The sequence below is a fragment of the Talpa occidentalis genome, unplaced genomic scaffold (assembly GCF_014898055.3).
Source record: "Talpa occidentalis isolate TD23 unplaced genomic scaffold, MPIMG_talOcc4v2.1 talOcc4.10, whole genome shotgun sequence".
NCBI lineage: Eukaryota > Metazoa > Chordata > Mammalia > Eulipotyphla > Talpidae > Talpa > Talpa occidentalis.
In genome coordinates this window covers 82467581-82490516 of record NW_023600993.1, presented here as the reverse complement: position 1 = coordinate 82490516, position 22936 = coordinate 82467581, and the positions used below count along the sequence as shown (strand labels likewise).

Sequence of the window (22936 nt, the reverse complement as noted above, 5' to 3'; positions counted from 1 at the left end):
AAAAACACAGAAATCAAGTGTCATAAAAACCTATGTGATTAGCTGAGAGCAATGATACTCTACTATACTCATATATAATATATATAATATGCTCTATTATTTGAGTATAATAGAATATAATGGGTATAATAAGACACTATATTATGAGTATAATAGGGTGAGAACTCTATTATAAACCTTTTTTCTATGGACAAATTATATATTAGATTTTAATACCATGCCAATTATCACACTATCTTGAGGAAATGAGTTTATCTACCACCAATAAATCACTGATCCAGCAAATATACTAAAATCCACTACATTTATATCCATTCATACATATAGTAGGAGCCTGTATAAAGGCTTTATGTATAAAGTTTTTCTGGAAGGATATAAACTTAATAAGAGGAAGTGGAGAAGGAGAAAAGGAAGATTTAATTTTTAATTTCATAATTTTCTGAACCACCTATACTTTCATAATGAAAATGAATTGGTTTTATAAGAAAAATACCAATTTAAAACTTAACCTAAATATATATAATTCATTACTTTCATTCCCCAATTAATTCATCAAGGTTCAATTTAAGAGCAAGACAAAGTCTGATAACAGGGGATCAGTAATACTCTTCACTTTTAGAAGCAAATTACAACCAGATTCATTAACCCCAATCTTAAATGAGTCAGATCCTTTACCATTCTCTATCCCTTTTCATTTAGCTTTATATTAATATTCCCCTACAATAAAAAAAAAAAAACTGTTCCATTCTATTAACTTATTCTACTGTCATCAAAATAGTGTATCTCCTTCCTTCCATCTCCTAATACCATTTCATAGAATCATAGGGTCCTTCCTTTTCTCTATGTATCATAATAATCCAAACTCCATATGATTGATTAGAATTCACTAGGAGGCAGAACCAGGTGTTCTTGTCATATATTTATAATGCAACATGCAATGCCTGTGGTGCAGTGTTAACAGATGTCAACATACTAGCCTTCATTTTAAAATCACTTCAACAAAAAATTTTAAAGGAAATGTCAAATGAGTTCTCCCACTTTGAGAAGTCACTTGGTTAAACGTACACTGAAGTTTAGGAACTATATAATCATCACAACTATGTTTGTACAAGAACAGCAAATACAATTTTTAAGAAATTAAATGCATATTCTATGAACATGTATTATAACATTACACTTTCTTGACAGTTAAATATTTTAACAAGTCTTTTTTTTTTTTTAAAAAAAGATTTATTTATTTATACAAGAACTGGGATATAGTCAGAGGCGCGGGAGGGTGACAGAATGCACCAGAGATAGAGCGGGGAGCAGAACAGGCAGACGAACTGAAGATACTGCTGAGAGGCAGACGAGGGAGGTCTGCGGCGCCATGTGGGCTTCTCCCCAGGTGGCCTGGAATTGAACCCGCACTGGAGAGGCTGAGGACAGCTTCACAGCGTGGCGCTCAACCCGCTGCGCCACTAGGGAGGCCCAACAATTTTTTTTTGTAGCATGTATTGTTATGTTTAAAGTATGTATAATAAATAAACATACGGTAAAATAATTCATTTTTGAATCTCCTTCTGGACCTCTCTATCTTGTATTCCTCTCCATTCTCACTATCTCCACTCTAGTTCAGGTTTACAGCATTACTGCTCCCTTTGCATCCAGCCTCTAATTGCTTAAATTCCTATTATATCAGGTTCCAAATTATTAAGCTTTAAGTTTAATTTGAATGTTTCCCTTTTTGACACAAAATTGTTTCAATTTCCATAGCTCTCAGGGCTAAACCCCGTTTATTGAGGCCCTCCACTATCTGACAACAAAGCATTTTTTCAATTTTATTTTTTATGTGACTCTTTCCCCCTTGAGTGAAAGAAATCATAATATCCCATTGAGAAAAAAACTGAAGATGAAATAGAAGAGTGTTTAGAAAACAAACACTGATAGTTTCCTTCCCTGCCTCAATACATAAACAACAGCAGACTAATACAGGAACAACCTGGAATGTCCTTTTGTTGAATAATGTAATAAAGCAATAAAGACCCTACTCTAGGTAATTTTAATACTCCTTTTTCTCATGCTCTCAATGTTGAAGGAGCTTGAGGAAAGAACTCGCAACAATTCACCAAGAAAATTAATTGATCATCTCTACTTATTAAACGTATAACAAGCATCTTAGTTTTAAGATCTTTTATTATTTTATTTTTTCTATTTTATGTATTTTTTTACACCATTTTTCATTTTTGCACAATGTATGCATTTTCATGTTGGTCACAGTCCCCATACAATTCCCACCACCCTTGTTTGGATCCTACTCCCTTCTCCTCCATCTGTAGTGTGTCTCTGGTTTATAATTGCTTGTTGATTTTGATTTTTACTTTATTATATTTAGTCTTTTTCCCGATCCCTTATTTAGGTTTTCTAAATTCCTGCTATGAGTGAGACCATCTGGTATTTTTCTTTTTCTTTCTGGCTTATTTCACTGAGCATGATCCCTTCCAGCTCCATCCATGTTGCTGCAAATTGTATATCTTTTTTGATTGCTGAATAATATTCCATTGTGTATATGTACAATATCTTCTTGATCCAATCATCTATTTTTGGGCATTTGGGTTGTTTCCATAGCTTAGCTATTGTAAACAGTGCTGTGATAAACACAGGGGTGCAGGTGCTCTTTTGAATTAATGTTTCTGTCTCCTTTGCGTAAATACCTAGGAGTGGAACTGCTGGATCATATGGAAGTTCCATCTTTAGCAGATTAAGGAACCTCCACACAGCTCTGCACAGCAGTTGGACCAGTTTGCACTCCCACCAGCAGTGCAGGAGAGTTCCTTTTTCTCCATATCCTTGCCAACATTTGTTGTTGCTAGTTTTTTTAATATATGCCATTCTCACTGGTGTAAGATGGTATCTCATGTAGTTTTGGTTTGCATTTTCCTGATTAAAAGTGATGTTGAACATTTTTTCATATGAAGAAAGAGTTTTTAAATCTTTTATTTAACTACGACAGTTTAAAATGAAGGAATTTAAACATACCTTTTTCATAGTCAAGCAACAGGTGAGATCATGATACACCACAGGCACAAAATCTTTTGAAAGATGTACATCAAATTCCACAAAGGCTGCACCCTAACAGAAATAAGGGAAACAATATTTGAAAAAATTATATAGCCCCAATACATCTAAAACCACAAGGATATAAGAAACCTTTTGTCAGTGTAAAATTACAGATCTGTCCACAAAAACAAAAATATTCCTCATGAATTATTTAATGCTATCCTTCAAGCTTTTCTAAATTGGTAACAGCTCCTTCTATTATTGCTATTATTAATAATATCAATTATTATTCTATCAATAACAAAAATCATTTCTACTAGGTAGAACAAACCCTACCACCCTTGAATTAGTTTTCTATTAGTCTAAATGTATAATTTTACATAATATCACTCTTTCAGAAAGTAATTTTACTGAGATAAAACTTCAAAACTTGATCCCAAGATTCATGTGAGTGTTAAGAAGTAAGCCAATACACCAAAACTTCTTCAGAGATATTTCTAACATTAAAATAAACCAGCCATTAAATAACTAAAATAAGACAATTCAAAATGTGATGAGCCATAATTTCATTAGACTACAGAAGTAAAAGGCTTCATGAAATCCATTCTCAAAAAGTACAAAGTCCCTGAAAATTCATTAACAGGGACATATTAGTAAATAAACTAAAACTGGTTTCAAATAATGATCTATAGGCCAACATATTAATACATTTAATGCCATCCTTTCAACATAAAAATAAAACTATACAGTATTAATACTTTAAAACAATAAAATAACAAACTACTATAAATCAATCTAAGATGTTATGTATTATAAAATGTATCATTATCTTATTTACCACTAAGGGGAAAAATCCGCCAAGCAAACCATAACTTAAAACTAAAAACACTGTAAAATATATATTCCATCTTCAAAAGTTGTTAAAAATGAAAATGGTTTAGAACAGATGTTTGCTCAAATAAATGATAAAATTAAACACATGACTAATCAAGTTTACTTGCTAAACTATTTCTAAAAAGACTAAGTTAAGATATGTAGAATATGGGCCTCCCTGGTGGCCCAAGAGGTTAAGCACCGCACTATGAAGAAATCCGCAGCCTCTGCAGCACGAGTTCAACCCTCGGCCAGCCTGGGAGCAACCCATATGGTGCAGCAGACCTCTCCTGTCTGGCCTGGGGCTCCCCTCTGCAGTATACCTCAGTAAATCTGCCTGTTCTGTTCCCTGCTCTGTCTCTGCTGAATCCTCGAACCCCCTCTCTTCCCGCTCCCCCCCCACACATCTCTGGCCTGTACCCCAGCTCTTGTATGTGTAAATAAATAAATCTTTAAAAAAAAAAAAAGATATGTAGAATATATTGTGGAAAACAGAAATAAAGAATGAGATGTTCCTCTATTTTCCCCCAGTATAACTTTTGGCACGAGATTTTATAGTCAGGTACAGAGGAAGAGGTGGGGTAAGGGTGAAGTGTTGGATAGGCAAAGTTACAGGAATGTTGATTTTAATGTCGAGTTGCTAAAAAGACAGAAAGTTTAAGAAAACAGACATTAACTCTTTATAATGAATTGGATGAAGAGTTAAGAAGTTTAAACTAATCGAGTTGGTATGCATATGCAGAATATAAACTAATAGACTTTTTAAGTGTTATAAAAGATCGCTATCAAATCCTTCTATAAGTATTATTCCTAAAATGGGTATCTGAGTAGAGCACATTATTCAGCTGATGAAACCAATGTTTAGTGGGAGTATTTTTCTTGCCCCACTCAAAATTTTTTATCTCAAAAAAAGCTGTTTATGATTCCATTGCCATCCATCTCCATCTTCACCATGAATCTAAATGCAAATCCCTAAAAAAATTTCATCTTCACTTAGAAACATATCCAGAAGAAACATAAATACTACCTCATTTAACCTATCATTACAGACTGAAGTAGACTCCTCAGAACCATGTTTTTCTACATCTGCTCTACTTTTAGACTGAGTTCTTTTTATTTATTTATTTATTTATATTTTATTTTTATACAAGAACTGGGGTACAGGCCAGAGGCATGGGACGGTGAAAGGATTTACCAGAGACACAGCAGGGAGCAGAACAGGCAGACGGACTGAAATAACTGTGGAGGGGAGCAGCAGGTGTGACAGGAGAGGTCTGCCTCACCATGTGGGATTCTCCCTGGCTGGCCGGGAATCGAACCCACGCCGCAGAGGCTGCGGACAGCTTCACAGCGTTGCGCTCAACCCACTGCGCCACCGGGGAGGCCCCTGAGTTCTTTTTAAAAAGAAAGGTACACTTACGTGACTAGCAGCATTTCTTAAAGAAGCAATAGTATTTTCTTGAACTTTAGCAAGCCTGAAAGAGAAGAAACATACAGAAGTATAATCAATCTGATAAACAAACAAATATAATAAAGAAGCCAACTATATTTTCAACAACAGATATAGTTTTTACTCTCTATTTTGAGGCTAATTTTGCTACCCTCCCCCTGAAAAGATTGAGACTATTACCTGGTTGGTGTGTACATTTATTCCATAAATGATTATTGAGATTTACAAATTGAATATAGACACATCCTACACCACACATATCTCCCCAAGTGAGATGACTGATTAAGGAAAACCAGCCTTTGCAATGGTATGAAGTAGAGACATAGAAACTTGTTTTTTGTGATGATGCTTCAGATGACATAATACTTTTAGGTAGATTCAGGGAATGGGAAAAGTCTGACACACCAACAGATCAAAGTACGGAAACAGTATCTTGAAATAGATGAGGAAACTGAGACCTAGAGAGAGCAACATGTCAGGACCACAACACACACATACACACACACACACACACTGATGCCACTAGGCTGACTTTTTCTTTTTTTCTTTTTTTAAAGATTATTTATGCATACAAGAACTGGGGTGTAGGTCAGAGATGTGGGGAGGGTGGGAGAATTCACCAGAGACAATGGGGAGCAGAATAGGCAGAGTGACTGAAACACACTGCTGAGGGGACAAGCAGGAGAGACAGGAAGGTCTGCTGAGCCATGCGGGTAGCTCCCTGGCCAGGGATTGAACTCGTGCTGCAGTGGCTGTGGGTTGCTTTATAGTGCCAAGACTTAATCCCTTGTGCCATCAGGGAGGCCCCATGAGGCTGACTTTCTCATCACACTCTCTCTCCTGACTTTTTAATGTCTGTTTCACTAGCAACTCAACAGAGTATTAAAAAGATTAACCAGAATCTTAGGAGAAAGCTGGTCTCTACTTAATTTGAACTGGGAACCCCAATTACCAAGTTACATATAAATCCCAGGGTTAACAATAAAAGGACCACTTGACCATTAGTGAGATAATCAATGTAACCTCATCAAGTATGAGCAGTCAAATATTAAAACTACTCAAATATTAAACCTACTGAGCAGTTGTTGTAGAATTTCCTGCACCTCGATGTCCAACATCCAATGGTATTCTTGGCTTCCAATACTTGGAAAATGAAGATTTCATGTCACAATTGTATCCTGGTAATGGCTTAATAATTATATAGTCAACTTTTGTAGGAAAAAAGAGGGGAGGAAAGGAAAAAATGAAGATGATTAAAAAGGCCATAAGATCAATTACATTTAAATTCCACTCAACCTAGCTTTATCAATTGCTACCAAATAGAAAAAAAGCAAAAGGAAATTGGTTTAAAGCTTCCAGAAAATTTAATAATGTCCCCCCACTGTTTTTGTTTTAGTTAATATTCTAAAAGTAATTCTTATTTAATTTTTACTATTCTCAAAAGTTCATTTTGAAACTAATTAAAATTCTAACTGATCTCTATTTATTTATAAAGGGCCACCCTGTTTCTCCAGGCTTACCTCGTACTTTCCCTATTGTTTTTCTGGAATTTCTGCTCATGATGGGAAGAATAAGGATTCCAGCACTCTTCCCACTCTCAGCAATGGTAGATGATAAGAGGCATGCTGTACCCACATGTCCAGGAAGGGCATCCCCCTGAACTACATGTTCACTGAGATCTTCCTTAAAAAAAAAAAAAAAAAAAAGAGGTTTAGAATAACCTGAATTCTTATACTTTAATCTTTTCCATGTAAAGATGAAAAAACTCCATTAAAGTCAATAGTCTAAGGAGGAAGACTGTTAAAAAAAAGTCAAATTTATATTCAGGTAATTTTGATTGTTTCTTTGTTTTATATATAACTTTTTAAAATCATAATTCTGCTGACTTGCAGAAAAATTGCAGGCCACAAATCAATACTCAAAAATCTGCTGTATTTCTGTAGTGAACTAGCAGAAATAGAAATGATGGAAAAAATACTACTTACAATCACATCAAAAAGTATAAAATAGGGCCTCCCCGGTTGCGCAGCGGTTGAGCGCTGGGTTGCGAGGCTGCCCGCAGCCTCTGCAGTGCCGGTTCAATCCCCGGCTGCTCCCCGGCCACCGGAGGAGGGTCCCTCATGGCGCGCAGACCTCTCCTGCCGCCCGCTGCTCCCCTCAGCAGTGTACTTCGGTCCTTCTGCCTGCTCTGCTCCCCGCTCTGGCTCTGGTGAATTCTCTCACCCTCCCATGCTTCTGACTGTACCCAATGAATGTATAAACAAACAAACAAACAAATAAAACATGCCTCTATAAAAAAAAAAAAAGTATAAAACACCTAGGAATAAATTTAACTACAGAAGTAATGGACCTTTGTACTGAAAACAATAAGACACTATTGAAAAAAATTGAAAACTCAAAGAAATGGAAAGACATTCCATGCCTACGGATGGAAAGAATCAGTATCATCAAAATGGCCAGCCAACCTAAAACAAACAGATTCAAAGGCATTCTTCACAGAAACACAACAAAAAAAAAATCTTAAAATTTGTATAGAATCACAAAAGACCTCAAATAGTCTGAGGAAAAAAAGAACAAAAATAAAGCTATCATGGTCCCTGCCAGCAAAGCTACATAATCAAAACAGTACAGTACTGGAATAAAAACAGGCACACAGATCAATGGAACTGAGTTGGGAGCCCAGAAATAAAACCACACGTGTATGGGCAACTAATTTATGACAAAAGAGCCATGAGCACACAATGGAGAAAGGAAAAGTCTTCACACTGGACAGCACATGTGAAAGAATGAAACTAAGTCACTATCTTACACTATATATACTAAAATCAACTTAAAATAGATTAAAGATATGAATATAAGACTTGACACCAAGAATAACATAGGTAAAGAGTTTTTTGACATTAATTTTAGTAATGTCTTTGTGGAATCATTTCCAATAGCAAGAGAAACAAAAATAAAAACAAGTGGACTGTATCAGCTAAAAGGGTTCTGCAGAGAAAAGACACCATAATTAAAACAAAAAGGCAGCTTATATATGGGACAAGGTATTTGCGATCTATCTATCAGGTAAGGATTTAATATCTAAAATATATAAACAACTCACACAAGACAACAAAATAAAAGTTAAAAATGGGAAGAGAATCTTCACCTAAGAAGATACATAGCTAGCTAACACAAATGAAAAGATTCTCTACACAGTTATCACTAGGGAAATGCAAATCAAAACCATAATGAGATTTCACCTCACAATGGCTAGAATGTTTACTATCAAAAAATCAAGAATAAGTGCTGCCAAGGAGGTGGAGAAAAAAAGAACCTTTCTCCACTGTTGGTGTCACCAAAATGGAAAAACAGTATAGAGGTTTAGAAGTATAAAAAAAAAGTAAAATGGAATAAACACCCCAAAAGTTGTCATGTTCACGGCTTTATATAAATTAGACAAAAATAAAAATCAAAACATGTGAAAATAAGTTCATGAATGCATTCTTTGTTAATTCCCTACAGTGATAAAATTGCTTACCTCAAAAAAATCAAATATGAGTTCCAGGTTATCTGGCTCCATTGTCTGTATGCTATACTCTGTCCAACGATCAGGCTGTAAGCCATACCCACACTCTGGCTGAGAGTGCCTACATTTGAACTCATTGTCACTTATTAAGGATATCTCCAGGCTATTGGACATTTTGTGAAGAACAGTGGGCGACACCCTATCATCGTCATCTTCCTCCAGACCCTCGAGCGTCAGCTTTACTCTGCAGAAAAGGAAAAGAAAAATGTAATACAAAAAGTGACAGAAAGAAAACGTACACAAATGTTAACTAAATCTTAAATTTAACAGTTTCCTGAATATCTAAATCTTCAAATAAAAAAATAAATATTATGCCAAGTCTGCACGTATTATAGGCTAACAATTAGGTATGTTTTATATAATGCTATTTTTTATCTACAATATTACTACAATGTATTTAAACAAGACAAGTGCTCATTATACCTAAGGTAGTTTTCATGAATTCAGTTTCTTTAAAAAATTAATCTAAAGAGATATTTACTATTACCTCATTTATAACTGGCTATGTCATTTCTTTTGAGAAGTTTCAATGTTTTTAAGTGTGTATATAAAATAAGTACAAAATTGACTTATATTCTGGTATTGTGCATTAAAGACTATTAAGAGATGTAGGCTATAAATAAAAAAAAAATTCCCCTTTCTTCTATTTTACCAAAATAAGTCCAGGTACTTTTTGAAAAGCCCACTATTAAAGAAAAGCATTATTTTAAAATATATGTATTTATATGTATGCATATTTTATGTATATATCCTTTTTAAATGAAAAAGTGAATACGCCAAAAGTCTAAAACTTTTTTTTGGGGGCGGGGGGGGGACTTTTGCTGTTGGCCAGGGAACGAACTGGCGCTGCAGAGGCTGCGGGCAGCGCTCAACGCTGAGCCACCAGGGGAGGCCCAAAAGTCTAAAACTTTTATAAAAGTATCAGAGTGCTAAAAAGAAGGGCTAATTCCCAAAGTCATAAGGTCACAAAGATAAATCTATTTCTAATGAAGAGCAATTATGTGGCATGCCATAAAGTCAGTTTAATTCAAGACTATTTCCTACACCAACTGAAATGTATATAAACAATTTTAATACCATTACAATTGAGAGTAATGTTATTATAAAGACTAACAGTTAAGCTATGAACACTTATCATTATGGATGTAAATGGGATTGATTTATAATACAAGTAAGGGAATTGTATGAGTGGGTCTGGCTTGTTCTCCACATGAATTCCTGCTTCTAACCACTGCTGAGGCTTGTCTTAGAGGCACATAATTCTGAATTCTCCTAGACAGGACATCTACATAGATTACTTGATTAGTGATATTGTTGTGTAGTATCAACAGTAGCACTAATAATCCAAATAAAATTCATCATCTCGTCTTAGAAACCAAACTCCTAGTAAAAGTTCTGGACAAATGATTCTGTGGGTGAGCCTCAAGGAACAAATATTCTCTCCTAGGATATGAAGATAGATTACAAATGGCTAGCAGTAATAGGCAAGCAAGAAATGAAAGAAAACAGTTACTATGTCAACAAAGTGTATCTACAAAAACCTCAAAATTTACATTTAAATTATCTTTAAAATTCTATGAAAGAGTTTATTTATAATAAAGATTTTCTTCAAAGAGCTATATAAATGTTACTGTCTATCATAAAGAGACATTGTTTTCCACTTATTGGTGGAATCTATTAAAAGGGATGCTTGTATACATAATATACATGCATATGTATATATACACACGAAGATGTAATATACACACATATATGTAATTCAATAGGAATTATTTATTTGTATAGCCCAAGTAAGTACAGTATAAAAAAAGATCCAATTTAAGCTTAAGCACACAGTAATATATACAAGCACTCTAAGTGATTTATACACAAACAAGAACTATACAGGACTCACGTATGTATCTGCAAGTCAATCACAACTCCAACCATTAATTATCTACTCATTTCTTCAAGGGAAAAAATCCCTAATAATCCCAACTAACCAGGGCTTTATATTCTATCTTTATTTTCAAGGTCTTATACAAAAAAGACATTTTACAGTTATTAAAAATTTGCTTTTTTGGGGGGGGCCTCCCCTGGTGGCGCAGCGGTTGAGTGCTGGGCTGTGATGCTGCCCGCAGCCTCTGCAGCGCCGCTTTGATCCCCGGCTGCTGGCGAGGGGCCCACATGGTGTGCAGACCTCTTATGTCACACCCACTGCTCTCCTCAGCAGTGTATTTCTCAGTCTGCCTGTTCTGTTCCCCGCTCTGGCTCTGGTGAATCCCCTCACCCTCCTGTGCTTCTGACTGTACCCAGTGCTTATATAAATAAATAAATAAATCTTTGGGGAAAAAAAATTGCTTTTTTAACATGTAGATATATAAATTACTCAATTATGGATATCTAACTGCTCAGAGAATCTTGGGAGGTCAAAGTGATCTTGCAGATTAGCCATGTGGCCCAATTACCCCCGTTTCTCAGAAGCAGAGACCTAGAAAAGGTAATGCACAGAAAGAAGACAGGCCTAAACCTCTTTTATATACTCAGAACAACCAATGCAAAGGACTAGTCAATACTATCTATCCTTCTCCTTAAGCATTTTATGATTGAGGACTATAATATTTAAGCAGTTACTATAAAACAGCTATAGATTTACAAACTGCAAAACCATTATGAATGTTATTGTAAAGGTACTAAGTACTGTATTATTAATTATATCACTTACTAAAAAATGGTCTTTCAACCCAGCCCTGACAATTTTTCAGAAAAGGATGCATAATATATCAAGACTTAGAACTCTCAGTTACAAAATTACAAAAATTCAAAAGATAGGGCTGCCTGGGTCACTAAGAAGCCAGTTCATTCCAAGGTGTGTATGATGACATGGAAGAAAAATAAAGTTTCTTATTCTCTAGCTATTTACACAAAACTTGATATCTACTTCTTAAATTAATATAGATTTAAAAAGAATCTAATCTGGAATTGCTATAATAACTGCTACCTTTCTTTATGAAGTAGTTTTACATTTTCACAACACTGGAAAGTTTAGGACACTGACATATTTTCAACAATCATTTTTCTCTCTGTCATCCTCCCCTAAGCACAAAAACTATTCTACTATATTAATTAAAAAACAAATTATTTACTATTATAGTAACAAATTTTAGAAACTACAAGGAAACATAAACTTGAAAATAATTTATTTATATAAAAGCAAAAATTTCCAGCTTTACTAAGACTAACATAAGAATATGTAACCATTACTCTGAGGTGGGGAAGCAACCCAGTATCACAAGACCCTGATATTATTAGAAAATGTGACATTATTTTATAAATGTGTTATTTTCTCAACTTATACACTTAAAGGCTAAAACCAAATGTATCAAAAATATACATTAGTGAAAATAAATGGCCTAAGTAATAAATACACATGGTCATACCTAAATCTAGATTTTTTTAATTGTTTCTTTGTAATTGAGACAGGAGGTTTTTCAGAATAATGCAAACGTAATCTTATTTCCGTCTGACATGTCAGCCATCCAGAATCCAGAGTCTCAACACCATCTGGCAGAGTAAATATGATCAACAATAATTACTATATATATTTTTGAAACAATCCAATAAGTACAATACACACTGGCAATTCCAATTCACATTTTAATGTACTGAAGTTACATATCAGTGGTATTTCTAAAGTAAGTCTTAAAGTTTTCACTGAAAAACGTTTATATGAAGTAGGGAGAAAAAAGTTAAATGAATATTAATAGTCATATTTCAATAACTCAAGTAAATTAAAATACCCAATTGAATCCATAATTAAAGTAATACAAAACTTTTTCAGAAAGAACACATATTTCAAATTGTCATCTAACCTAGCAGCTGTTCCGTTGAGGATCGTTATTATACTTCCAAAGCGTCAATTGATATACTCAGCCAAAACTAGTTATGCCACTAGTGCTGGGGGCTGAGATACAAGAAGGCAAAAACAAAATTGTGAGTCAAATCTGTATTTTCACATTTATATATTCTACCATTAATAAACTGCATGATTGTGACAACACTGTACTATCACTGTTTAACTTAAACTTACTTACATGCTAACATAGATAATAAAATTTTCATAAATACCAAAGAGCTGTCACCTATTTTGAACCTAAGTTTTTCATCATCTGCACTTTAAAAAAGTCAAGAAACTTCTTAGGTATAACTTTAAAATGCTGTATTACAGCTAAAAATATGAGACAACTACTGCTCTCTAAAACATGTAGCATAAATATAATCTTTGGTATATAAAAGAGGACAAAAGTCTAAAACACTAAACAACTGGAATATTTAAGACTATCTTATGATGTAATATAAATAATCCCAAATAAAATTAAGGAAAAGAAGTTAAATTTCTATCCAAATACCGACAGAGCATGTACATTTCTAAAGTGTGCAGGAATATACGTATGAAGTAAAACCACACCCAAAACATTCAGGCCTTCCTGCACTCAACAGGAAAGCAAACTAGTGATCAGTAATTTATCTCTGGTTAGAGTCAGTGCAAGCACACATTCTGTCCATCCTCCTTACACCTTTTGACCACTACAATGGAGAATCTCAAATAAAAATGCAGTTTAGCATGATAAGCAGGATACATGGCAAATTCTAGTCATTGAAGAAAACTGGAATCCTCAGGATAAAATATTTACTGAAGCAGAAAAGTATAAGAATACATAACGTTTTCAAAATACTCAAAAGTGAAGGATTTCCTACTCTGCTGTAAATCAATTGTTAAAGACTCAATTAGATTAAAACATTCAGTTTTACCTGGATTTTACTGGATATGAATATACAAAACACACAAAATGCATAACTTAGCTTAAAAGTAATTTTTCACAGTAAATGTTTAGAACCATTAATATCACTTTCAAACATAAAAGTTTTTAAGTGATGATATTAGTTAATAGCTAAGCATACTACTTTTCTATGAATTCACATACTTGAAATCACCAAATAAAAAACAAAAAGATAAACTATATAAGCATAAATTATTTAATGGAATGTATTCATTTATGGATATAGTCTTTATTTTCAATATCATGTTCTGTCATACATCCCTGTTTCTAATGAAATACAAAGTAACATTTCAAACGTATCAGTAAATTTTTTCAAAACTCAGTCTCACTTACTGTGGATCCCAAATTGTCCATCGTCAATAATAATTTCACTTTCTAGAATTGAAGGAAAATAGAAAACCTAGTTAAAATTCATGATGTATACAGAATGAGCAACTGAGAAATTAGCCATCTTACGGATTTAAAAAATATACTGAATATAAAATTTAAAAGCAGCCCAAGGTGAATAAGCATATTTATTGTAGCCCTCAATAATGAATTTCCACTTAAGGAATCTATCAGACAGTCATAGTTCTTACATACTTTTAGTGATTACACAAGATTTATAAGGAAGAGAAAGAAAACTCCTCAGAGGTGACTCTAGAGGCACTGGAACAAACTTCTACACCCACCAATACATGAGACTGACAGGTTGCTGGACAGTGTTATCTCTTGGTTGATTTTTTCAAACCAAAGTTCTTGGCACAATTAAAATGCTTATTCTTATGTAGTCCTATTCTGAACATAACTAAAATGTAATTCTCCATGAAGCCCAACTATTTTCTATAGCCAGTTAAGCTTTATAAACAGCATAAACTTACCTGTGTTTCAGAGCTGTGAGGAACTACTAAAAGAAAAATGCTAGCACATTTCCTTCTAACAGAAATTTTAAATAAATGAGAAAAGCTGTAAAGCCCCACTCACTCAGTATAATATAAATTATCTTCCCTACTATTTTCTTTCCCAATTTACTTTAAATATAAGTTTGAAATATTTGTCAAACTAAGTGTGAAAGTTTCAAATAAAGAGTCCCTGGTAGATTCATGTAATTAAGTTTAGAAGTTATCCTTTCCAAAAGCATGAAATTTCTTTTTAAAAAGCCAGAAACAAAACAGCCCCAATTCTCACAATAAAAATATATATTTAGCTGCAAGATGCTTCAAATGCAAATTATTTTTTAAATGCTTAATATCTAATAATTTCCACCCTCAATATGGGACTACTGTAATTCTATACTATCATAAAAATTCAATATACACTATTAAAAATATATTAAAATATACAGAAAGGAAATCCAATAAAGAGGATGGAATCAAATATCTGTCCTTGCTTGATATGTGTCCTCGCTACAAGATTAAGCAGAATCTTTCATTACTTTCTAATCTAAGCTAGTAGTTAGCAAGCCACTTAGTATATTTAAATTCTAATTTTCTCTAGAAACTAAAAAGATACAATTCTTAAAACTCAGTCAATTTATGGATGAATCCAAGTGAGTAATTTAAACTACATAAAGTAAACTTCAAAGTTTAATCGCAATATGGGAAAGAAATTTTTTAAAAATTATATAGAGAGAAATGCCATTTTTTTGGCAGAAGATAACTGAAGACTGTTTTTTAAAAAGCTATCTTGAGTATGAATTTTAACACAGCCAGCATAGTATTTAAGTACATTAGGAGGAAAATATATCTGCTACAACCAAGAAATTTGAATTTGTTCATAAAAGCTCATTTGAGTATTTACTAGTTAAAAAAAGAATAGAAAAACTTATTCCAGTACTCTCAGTATGCAAAAAAAAAAAAAAAAAAGAATCTTGTTTTGGATTCTTTGCTCAAGTGTTCTCTAAGTCTTCTGAGCAAGTAATCAAAGTCATGGATGCTTAGTCAAGAATAACAACATCTTACATAAACTGTTACTACTGCAAATGAAAATAAATGCTCCATAATAAATCAATATAACCCGAGAAAGTTAAATAACTAGGCAAGCATTTCTAATAAAGTTTATAAAGAAAGGCAATTAAGCATTGTTTAGTTTTGAAAGATCCATAAAATACTAAGTGAAATTTGTAGTACTGACAATACATTGACCTTAAATTTTAGAATAAAATTTTACTAGACCCCACTAAGCCATTGTGTAGCATATTAGTAACTTTATGCATATGCCTCAAACAGATGCAGTTAATGCCCATACCTAAAGGGGTTATTGATCGTGGTTGTAGATGAGTCTCCCACTTGTGAACTATGACTTGACATGGACCACCGATAGTCTGCAATTTAAAAGTTAAACGTCTGCAATAATTTCTTATATCTTATTTTCTACCCATGACTCCATAAGATGTTTGTGGTCTAAGTCTTACTCTAAATATGAAACCAAGAGATTAATCTTGTTAATATCGATATTATATGCCAAATATCAGGAATGTACCAGGTCACAAAACATGATGAGTGCTGGAAGAAAATGAGGGTGAGGCAGTGAACAAAGAAAAATGAGATGAACTGGCACACAAAACTGTCTTAAACCCAGTGTTGTAGCTGCCTACAATCCTCAATTTTTTCAAATAAAATTTAACTTTTAACTGACACTAATTCTGCAACATATCAAAATTAGCACCAAATATACTTTCTGTTTGGTGTTACTGGTATTACTGGAAAAATTATCCATCTTAAGCAGTTCTTGAAGTGTTAGTGGAAACCCTAAACTCTATGGTAGTAGGAACAGTAAAATCAATTATCACAATCTACTCAAGGAACTAGAGGGCATGATAAAGTTCTTCATTATATATACTTAAGAGTTAAGAAGATAATAGGAAGAACATCAGATTTCTCATTTCATAGTAATCAGTGTTTCTAAAGGGCACAGAAAACCCTAAAAGAAAGGAGACATATATGGGTAAATCTGAACAAATTTGATAAAAGGGGAACTAACACCCAGTTTATTCTTACAGAGTTTATAAAATCATAGGGTGTGACAATTCCTAATACTGTCTTCTGCTATCAAGTTCTTATTAACAAAATAAAATCTTATATGTTGCTGATAGTATCTACAGCAATTTAAAAACAATAAACTATGAACAAAATCTCTCCATATACATCTAAAGGACTAAAGTATTAAAATGATTTCTAATTTTCCTTCATTTAATAATTGACTAATTGAACTTGCATACCAAAATGAAACCCTCAAATATACATTCTAAAAGCAAAAGTTCAAACTGTAACCTTAGAAGGCATTTTAATTTTTTCTTCTTTAACAGGTTTTCTGAAGAATTTTAGTAAAATATAGAGAAGCAAAAAGAAAAAAACCAAAAATCATTATTATACCCTTAGGAATAACCCCTACCAACATTTTCATATATACCCTTTTCTAGGTATATATTATACTCTTAAAAAGTCAGGAACATACAAACTTATCTTTATACATGGTATACCTTTAAATGGCCTTAAATACTCTTCTATGACATTTAAGAATAAATGCGCCAAATAACAAGTAAGTGTGTAACAAATTAGGCACATTAAACAAATTACACAGATAATTCTGTCACTTAAAATAACCAGAGGTTAAAATCTTCTTGAAAACTAGTAAATTTTAGAAGCTTGAAAACTGAAACAGCATCATTCACTCAAATCATTAATTCTGGGATAATACGGGAAATGCTCATTTTCTCGAATATCTATCTCCTTGTTGTAAGGGTTCACTTATGAATCAAGAGACTGAGTAGACATTTTTTAAAAGGTATATGTGAAACTGCACTTAAAATATGGTGATTTTCACTTCCATTATACTAAGAAAATGAGATACATGTAATCCTAAAATGCTATTTATTTTTTTCTACGACTTTTTCCTGTCACGTTGGCAAATGCATAACTTAAAAATAGGAAGGATGTTTATTTGCAGTAACAAGCAGCCAGAAAGAACTAACCTTTTTCCTTTTTTCACTTCTCTCATGTCCCCACACTCTCCCCCCAAATCCTCTTTGCTACAAAGATGGTAAGGTAGTATGGATCATTAATCTTATAAAAGTTACTATCATAGGTGAGTTGAAAGGGTGCTGGATATATAAAAAGTCAGTGGTGATACAAACTGGATAGAGGAAAGGAGACAGCTTATTTTTGTATTAATTCAGGTGTCAGAGGAACTTTACAAAGTATTGATGGCAGTATCTATATTTATTCATGTAGTAACAGTCCTGTGGATTAAATATCTGATAGGGAACATACTTTAAAAGTAATTTATTTCAATAACTCAACCATCATCTGTTTTAGTAACAAACTCCCTATAATCTCACAGTATAAAACCACCATGGCTGGAACAGAATGGAGTATTTGAGGAGCAGTCAAAGGAGCCAATTCAACAGATAACTTAAAATTGTATCTACTATTTACAATACAAGTCCTTGTTGGTTGGTACATAGAGTCATAATATTAAAAAAATGAACCAAGGTTTAAAATACAATGAATTTCCAAAATTGTTAGGACTACTTTAATAAACCTTAGAAGGTACTCTTAAATTTCTGTTTACTGAAGCTTTTAAAAAAATTTTATAACTGAAGCATTGGGAAATTAAAAACCTCATCAATAATTTCAAAATACACAATTCTTTTACTATGCTAAATGTAATAACTCATGCTTCTAGATTTTAAAAAATAGAACAATTCCATTCCATAAAAGGCTGCCTTTTATGAAACCCTTAAATATATTAAATATAGAATGGAGTATCTGAAGCGCAAAGGAGCCAGTTCAACAGATAACTTAAAATTGTATCTACTACCCATCCCTTTCTTAAGTAGTGATATCACTCAACTACATGAAGCACTAAGAGAAATAAACAGATTATCCAACATGTAGAAAGGGATGGGTTTTTTTTTTTAACAAACCACCAAGCAAAATTACAAACTAATCATGTAATACCACTGCTACCAAACATGAAAACTAAAAATGTGAACTTTTAAAAAAATTGTTTTCTTTTACAATTTTGAAAAAAATGCACATGTAAAGGAGCACTGAAGAAATTTTACCTATAATGTCAGAGGCCAGACCTATGTTATTTAAAAATTACTATTTTTAATAAGACCAATAAAATTAGCTACCTAGGAATGAATAAAGCAAAGAAAGTTAGGCTGATAGACATCTCTGATATAGTATTTAGCATCCAGAGAATTGTATTATTAAGATGACTGTACAAAATGATAACCTGGGCTATTCTAAAAGCAAACAATGATGTGCCTACCACACATGACCGATGTTTTTGTTAAAGGATTTAAATGAAAATCAAGGGAGATTAAGAACAAAATAAAAGAACATGTTTGTAACGAATCTATGAGTATTAACACCTATAAAAATTAGGGAGATATGTTACTGAAAAATAAAGAGCTATTTCCACTGAAATGAAGGAAAAACTTTAAAAACAATAAAATGAGAAACGGGCTAACATCACAGAATTAAGTATATCCCTAATTCAGTTGCAAGAGGGGTGAACATAGATTTTTAAAAAATGTTTAAGTAACATGTTAATTCAAAAATTACCTTTGGGGAAGATGTGAAATTAATGGGCTATCTACAAAATCATGCCAATGTTTTCTTTTTTTTTTTTTCATGCCAATGTTTTCATTCCAGGAATACCTACTATACCACCTCCTTCTGCTATGTTTAAATAAGATAATTTTTCAATTTATTATACATAGTTATTTTAAAATTGAACATATTCATACTTCATTCTAATTCTACAAAGTATAAGGAAAATGTAGCTGTGAAAAATTAAGAGAAGGACTTGAAGACTCAACTTCTAAACTGAAAAAAATATGCAAAATATGGAAGAGAAAATATGAATGGCAAAATTTTATTTACAATAAAATTTTAACAATGAAGAAACCTAAGAAATTCACAATTCAAATCCCTCACTTGAGAGATGAGGAAGCTGAAATCCAACGATGAAGTGACTTGTTCAAGATTACAAGATTTTTTAGGTTAGGCTCTACAACTGCTTGGGGTGGACTACCTCCTTAAACTTTTGATCCAGTAAAATTAATCTTATTATCCATTTCAGCTTTTCAATGCTTTATAATTACTTTGCTTTCCTATCATTCTTTATAATCATAATATATTCCAATAATTTACATATTTCATGATTTAAAATTCCTTGCACATTTGTTCTATCTTTCACAATGAACAACTGAAACAAAGTTTCATAATTATTTCTATTAAAAATGTTTCACTTAAAAAAAGCCACCATATTTTAAGAGAATAGAAGTGTCACTTTAAGCTGGCAGGTGTGAAAAAAAAATTCTAGCTATATGCATGGGATTTTATGTAGCTATTTACTCTAGTCCATGAAAAACATACTTACCATGGCAGCCCCTGCATCACACGGTACATGTGTACACGATACAGAGCACCTACTTAAAGAAACACACTCACCAACACATACTGTAAACTTTTGCAAGTATTACAAGGGGAAAAACTTGTTTTTTACTGTAAGCAGACTTGCCAATTTTTTCAAAATGGCATTTTGGCTGATTTTCTGCTTTTGGTTACATTTTTAATGAAAAGGAAAAATACTCCAGGTTGGCTTAATTTGACCTGTATTGACAATAGTCTTACTTTAGCAAACTATGCCCAAAGGAATCATGATTTTTCTTTTCCAAACAGACCTTTGAGTAAAATTTGGTTGATTTCTTGTTACAAAGCTAAATTCCACATGTCAGGATCCTCAAATAAACTTTCAGTATTATGAGTGCTATGACCTATGTGTCTATAAACAATTGCTTAATTTATATTGAAAAATTTTACAGAAGGGATAGCCCCTCTGCCAAATAGATGATCTTTCCATAAGCCATTAAAGTGACACTATTGTCAAGATAAGCCAACATAATGATCAACCATATTGTAGCTTAAGTTTAATTACTGAGTATTTACAACATATTCTTGGAATAAGAAACGTAATAGGTGCAAAAGACAGCTGAAGTGGGTTTGTCAGTTTTTTCTTTTTTTAAAATGGTGGCTAAGAGAATGAGATAATAGTGGCTGCTTGCAATTTTTACATGTAACAGTGCTCAACGACCTCCCAATGGGAATTAATTTTTTTTTAAAGATCTAATTCATGTTTGCTTCCTAAACTCCTACCTAAACCTTCATTCACATGCAGCACATTGTGCTCAAAGGTAAACAATTTGAAGGAAAACAATCCTTTCAGCTAGTAAGCATTGAAAACCAACTTTTTTCTTTTCTAAATATGAAAATGATCCCAAAATAAGAAAAATCATTGTGAGCAAGCAGATTCAGAATTAAAATACACTCTAAAAGGATTTTAGAAAATATCCTGCTCTAACAATGTCATCGATGAAAAAAATCTAAGAGGAACAACTTCAGTTTTGACAGGAATTAAGCAGCCACGAAGTGATGGCTGCTGTGAAATAATTTTTAAAAACAATTATTCCCTTAAAGCTGGCTATATATGCTTCTAAATATATGTATACCACTTAGGAATTTTTAAAAAGAAACAAAAAGAAAAATCCTTGCAACTGCTTATTAATTCACCAAAGTTACAGATAATGCACAACTCTCAAGAACATTTATTTATCATTAAAACTTAATTTCATGATAAGAACATTGCAGAACATACTTACTATTAGTCTTTAACAATTCCACTGCAGACACTGTCTGCCTCTGAAGTGCTTTTTGCTTTTTGTTTTGGAAGTGTTACTCTGCTTTTTGGTACTAAAATGTTTTTAATCTAGAGTTCTATTTTCCTTATTTGATCAAAACAAACACATATTACTTTTAATGTTTCAAACAAATTAGTTATTTTTCAAAGAAGTAAGTTTGCTTATAAAACTGCAAACTAGATAAAAAACAAACATACATACCTTTGGTTCTAAGAAGCACCCTTTGAAGTAGCGATACTCAACTGATACTCCTCTATTGAGTGTTATGGTGGCTTTCCATAACATGCTGTAAGGGGCAAAAATTTAAAGGGCATCATCAATATCAAAGCAAAATGCACAGACTTCATAATTCCTAAAACCCCTCAAGTTAAGGTCTGTGATCAATATTTATTCCTAGACAAAATTTTACTTCAGGCTTAATCTCTACGAAGCTCTAGAAATATGGATAAGGCAGAAAAAAGAGCCCATCTTGCATTCTTGTGTGAGTAGACAATCACTAAAACAACATACACAGTAAAAGCTATTTGACCTTTCAGGCATGGCAGGACATTTTGGAGGAGGCTCTTGGAGGGGGGATCTCAGTGGGAAAGAGCTGTCAGACCCAAATGGTGAGAAGGAACCAGTTACCCAGAGTCAGAAGTACTCTAAATGGAAAAAGTACATGTAGGCTGAGTCAGAACCCTCTTTCACTTGCCACTTAGCTAGAGATGTTACATGGCTGCCACGATGCTTTTAGGTTAAGGTGGACAATTTACATTCATGTTCCAAACTGTTTCTATTTCTAAGTATCTTGCCTAGCCTCTGGCTATCCCCTTGCCAAAGCAATCAGTTTCTATGTTTCTATGTCTTACTTGTTTCAACTCAATGCCTTCCTCTGAACTCTGCAATCCTAACATGTTATAATGCTAATTCTAAAACTCTGACTCAATGGTGAAAAAAATTCACTACAATTCATGATTAGAACTGATTTGGAGCCTCAAAGCATAAACCATTAGTAGCCACAGCATGGCCCCAGGACCATCAGTATCACCTGAGAGCTTGTCAGGAATGTAAATTCTCAGGTGACACCCAGACCTACTGAATTAGAAACTCTTGGTATGGTGGGGCCCAGTAAGTGTAATTTAATAAGTCTCCAGGTGTCTCTGATGATGAACACTTAAGTTTGAGAGCCATTGTCATAGACCATTACTCCCAACATTAATTCAGCATGAATAGTTCAGTGAATAAACAGCAGCTCCAAATGTTCTTTCATAATACCAGATGGTTAGCACGGCTCTCCACTTGGCTCCACCAAGAAAGGGCATTAACGTCACTCTGACTCAATCCTGGCACCTTACAAAATATCCACAACCAGCTCTCGCCCATAGTCTAGCTTCAACAATTGGATTAATCTGGTAGTAACAAAATACCTATGCCCTGGCTCCACCATGGGAGATTGATTTCACAAGGCTGGGGGGGGGGGGCATTCTGGTCACATGGGATTTGATAAAACT

The 22936-nt window shown here is 33.3% G+C and overlaps 1 protein-coding gene across 2 annotated transcripts in view; it reads right to left on the bottom strand.

The window, feature by feature from the left end:
- GPCPD1 (glycerophosphocholine phosphodiesterase 1) overlaps nt 1-22936 on the bottom strand; it is a 54902-nt gene that overhangs the window by 19451 nt on the left and 12515 nt on the right. For both annotated transcript variants that reach the window (XM_037495010.2, XM_054696506.1), the window contains exons 4-12: nt 21645-21729; nt 15977-16052; nt 14084-14125; nt 12350-12473; nt 8883-9114; nt 6883-7045; nt 6438-6570; nt 5333-5387; nt 3019-3111 (exon numbers count right to left, since the gene is read on the bottom strand). In XM_037495010.2, the coding sequence (XP_037350907.1) occupies nt 3019-3111; nt 5333-5387; nt 6438-6570; nt 6883-7045; nt 8883-9114; nt 12350-12473; nt 14084-14125; nt 15977-16052; nt 21645-21729 (1003 nt within the window). The remainder of the gene's footprint in view (nt 1-3018; nt 3112-5332; nt 5388-6437; nt 6571-6882; nt 7046-8882; nt 9115-12349; nt 12474-14083; nt 14126-15976; nt 16053-21644; nt 21730-22936) is intronic.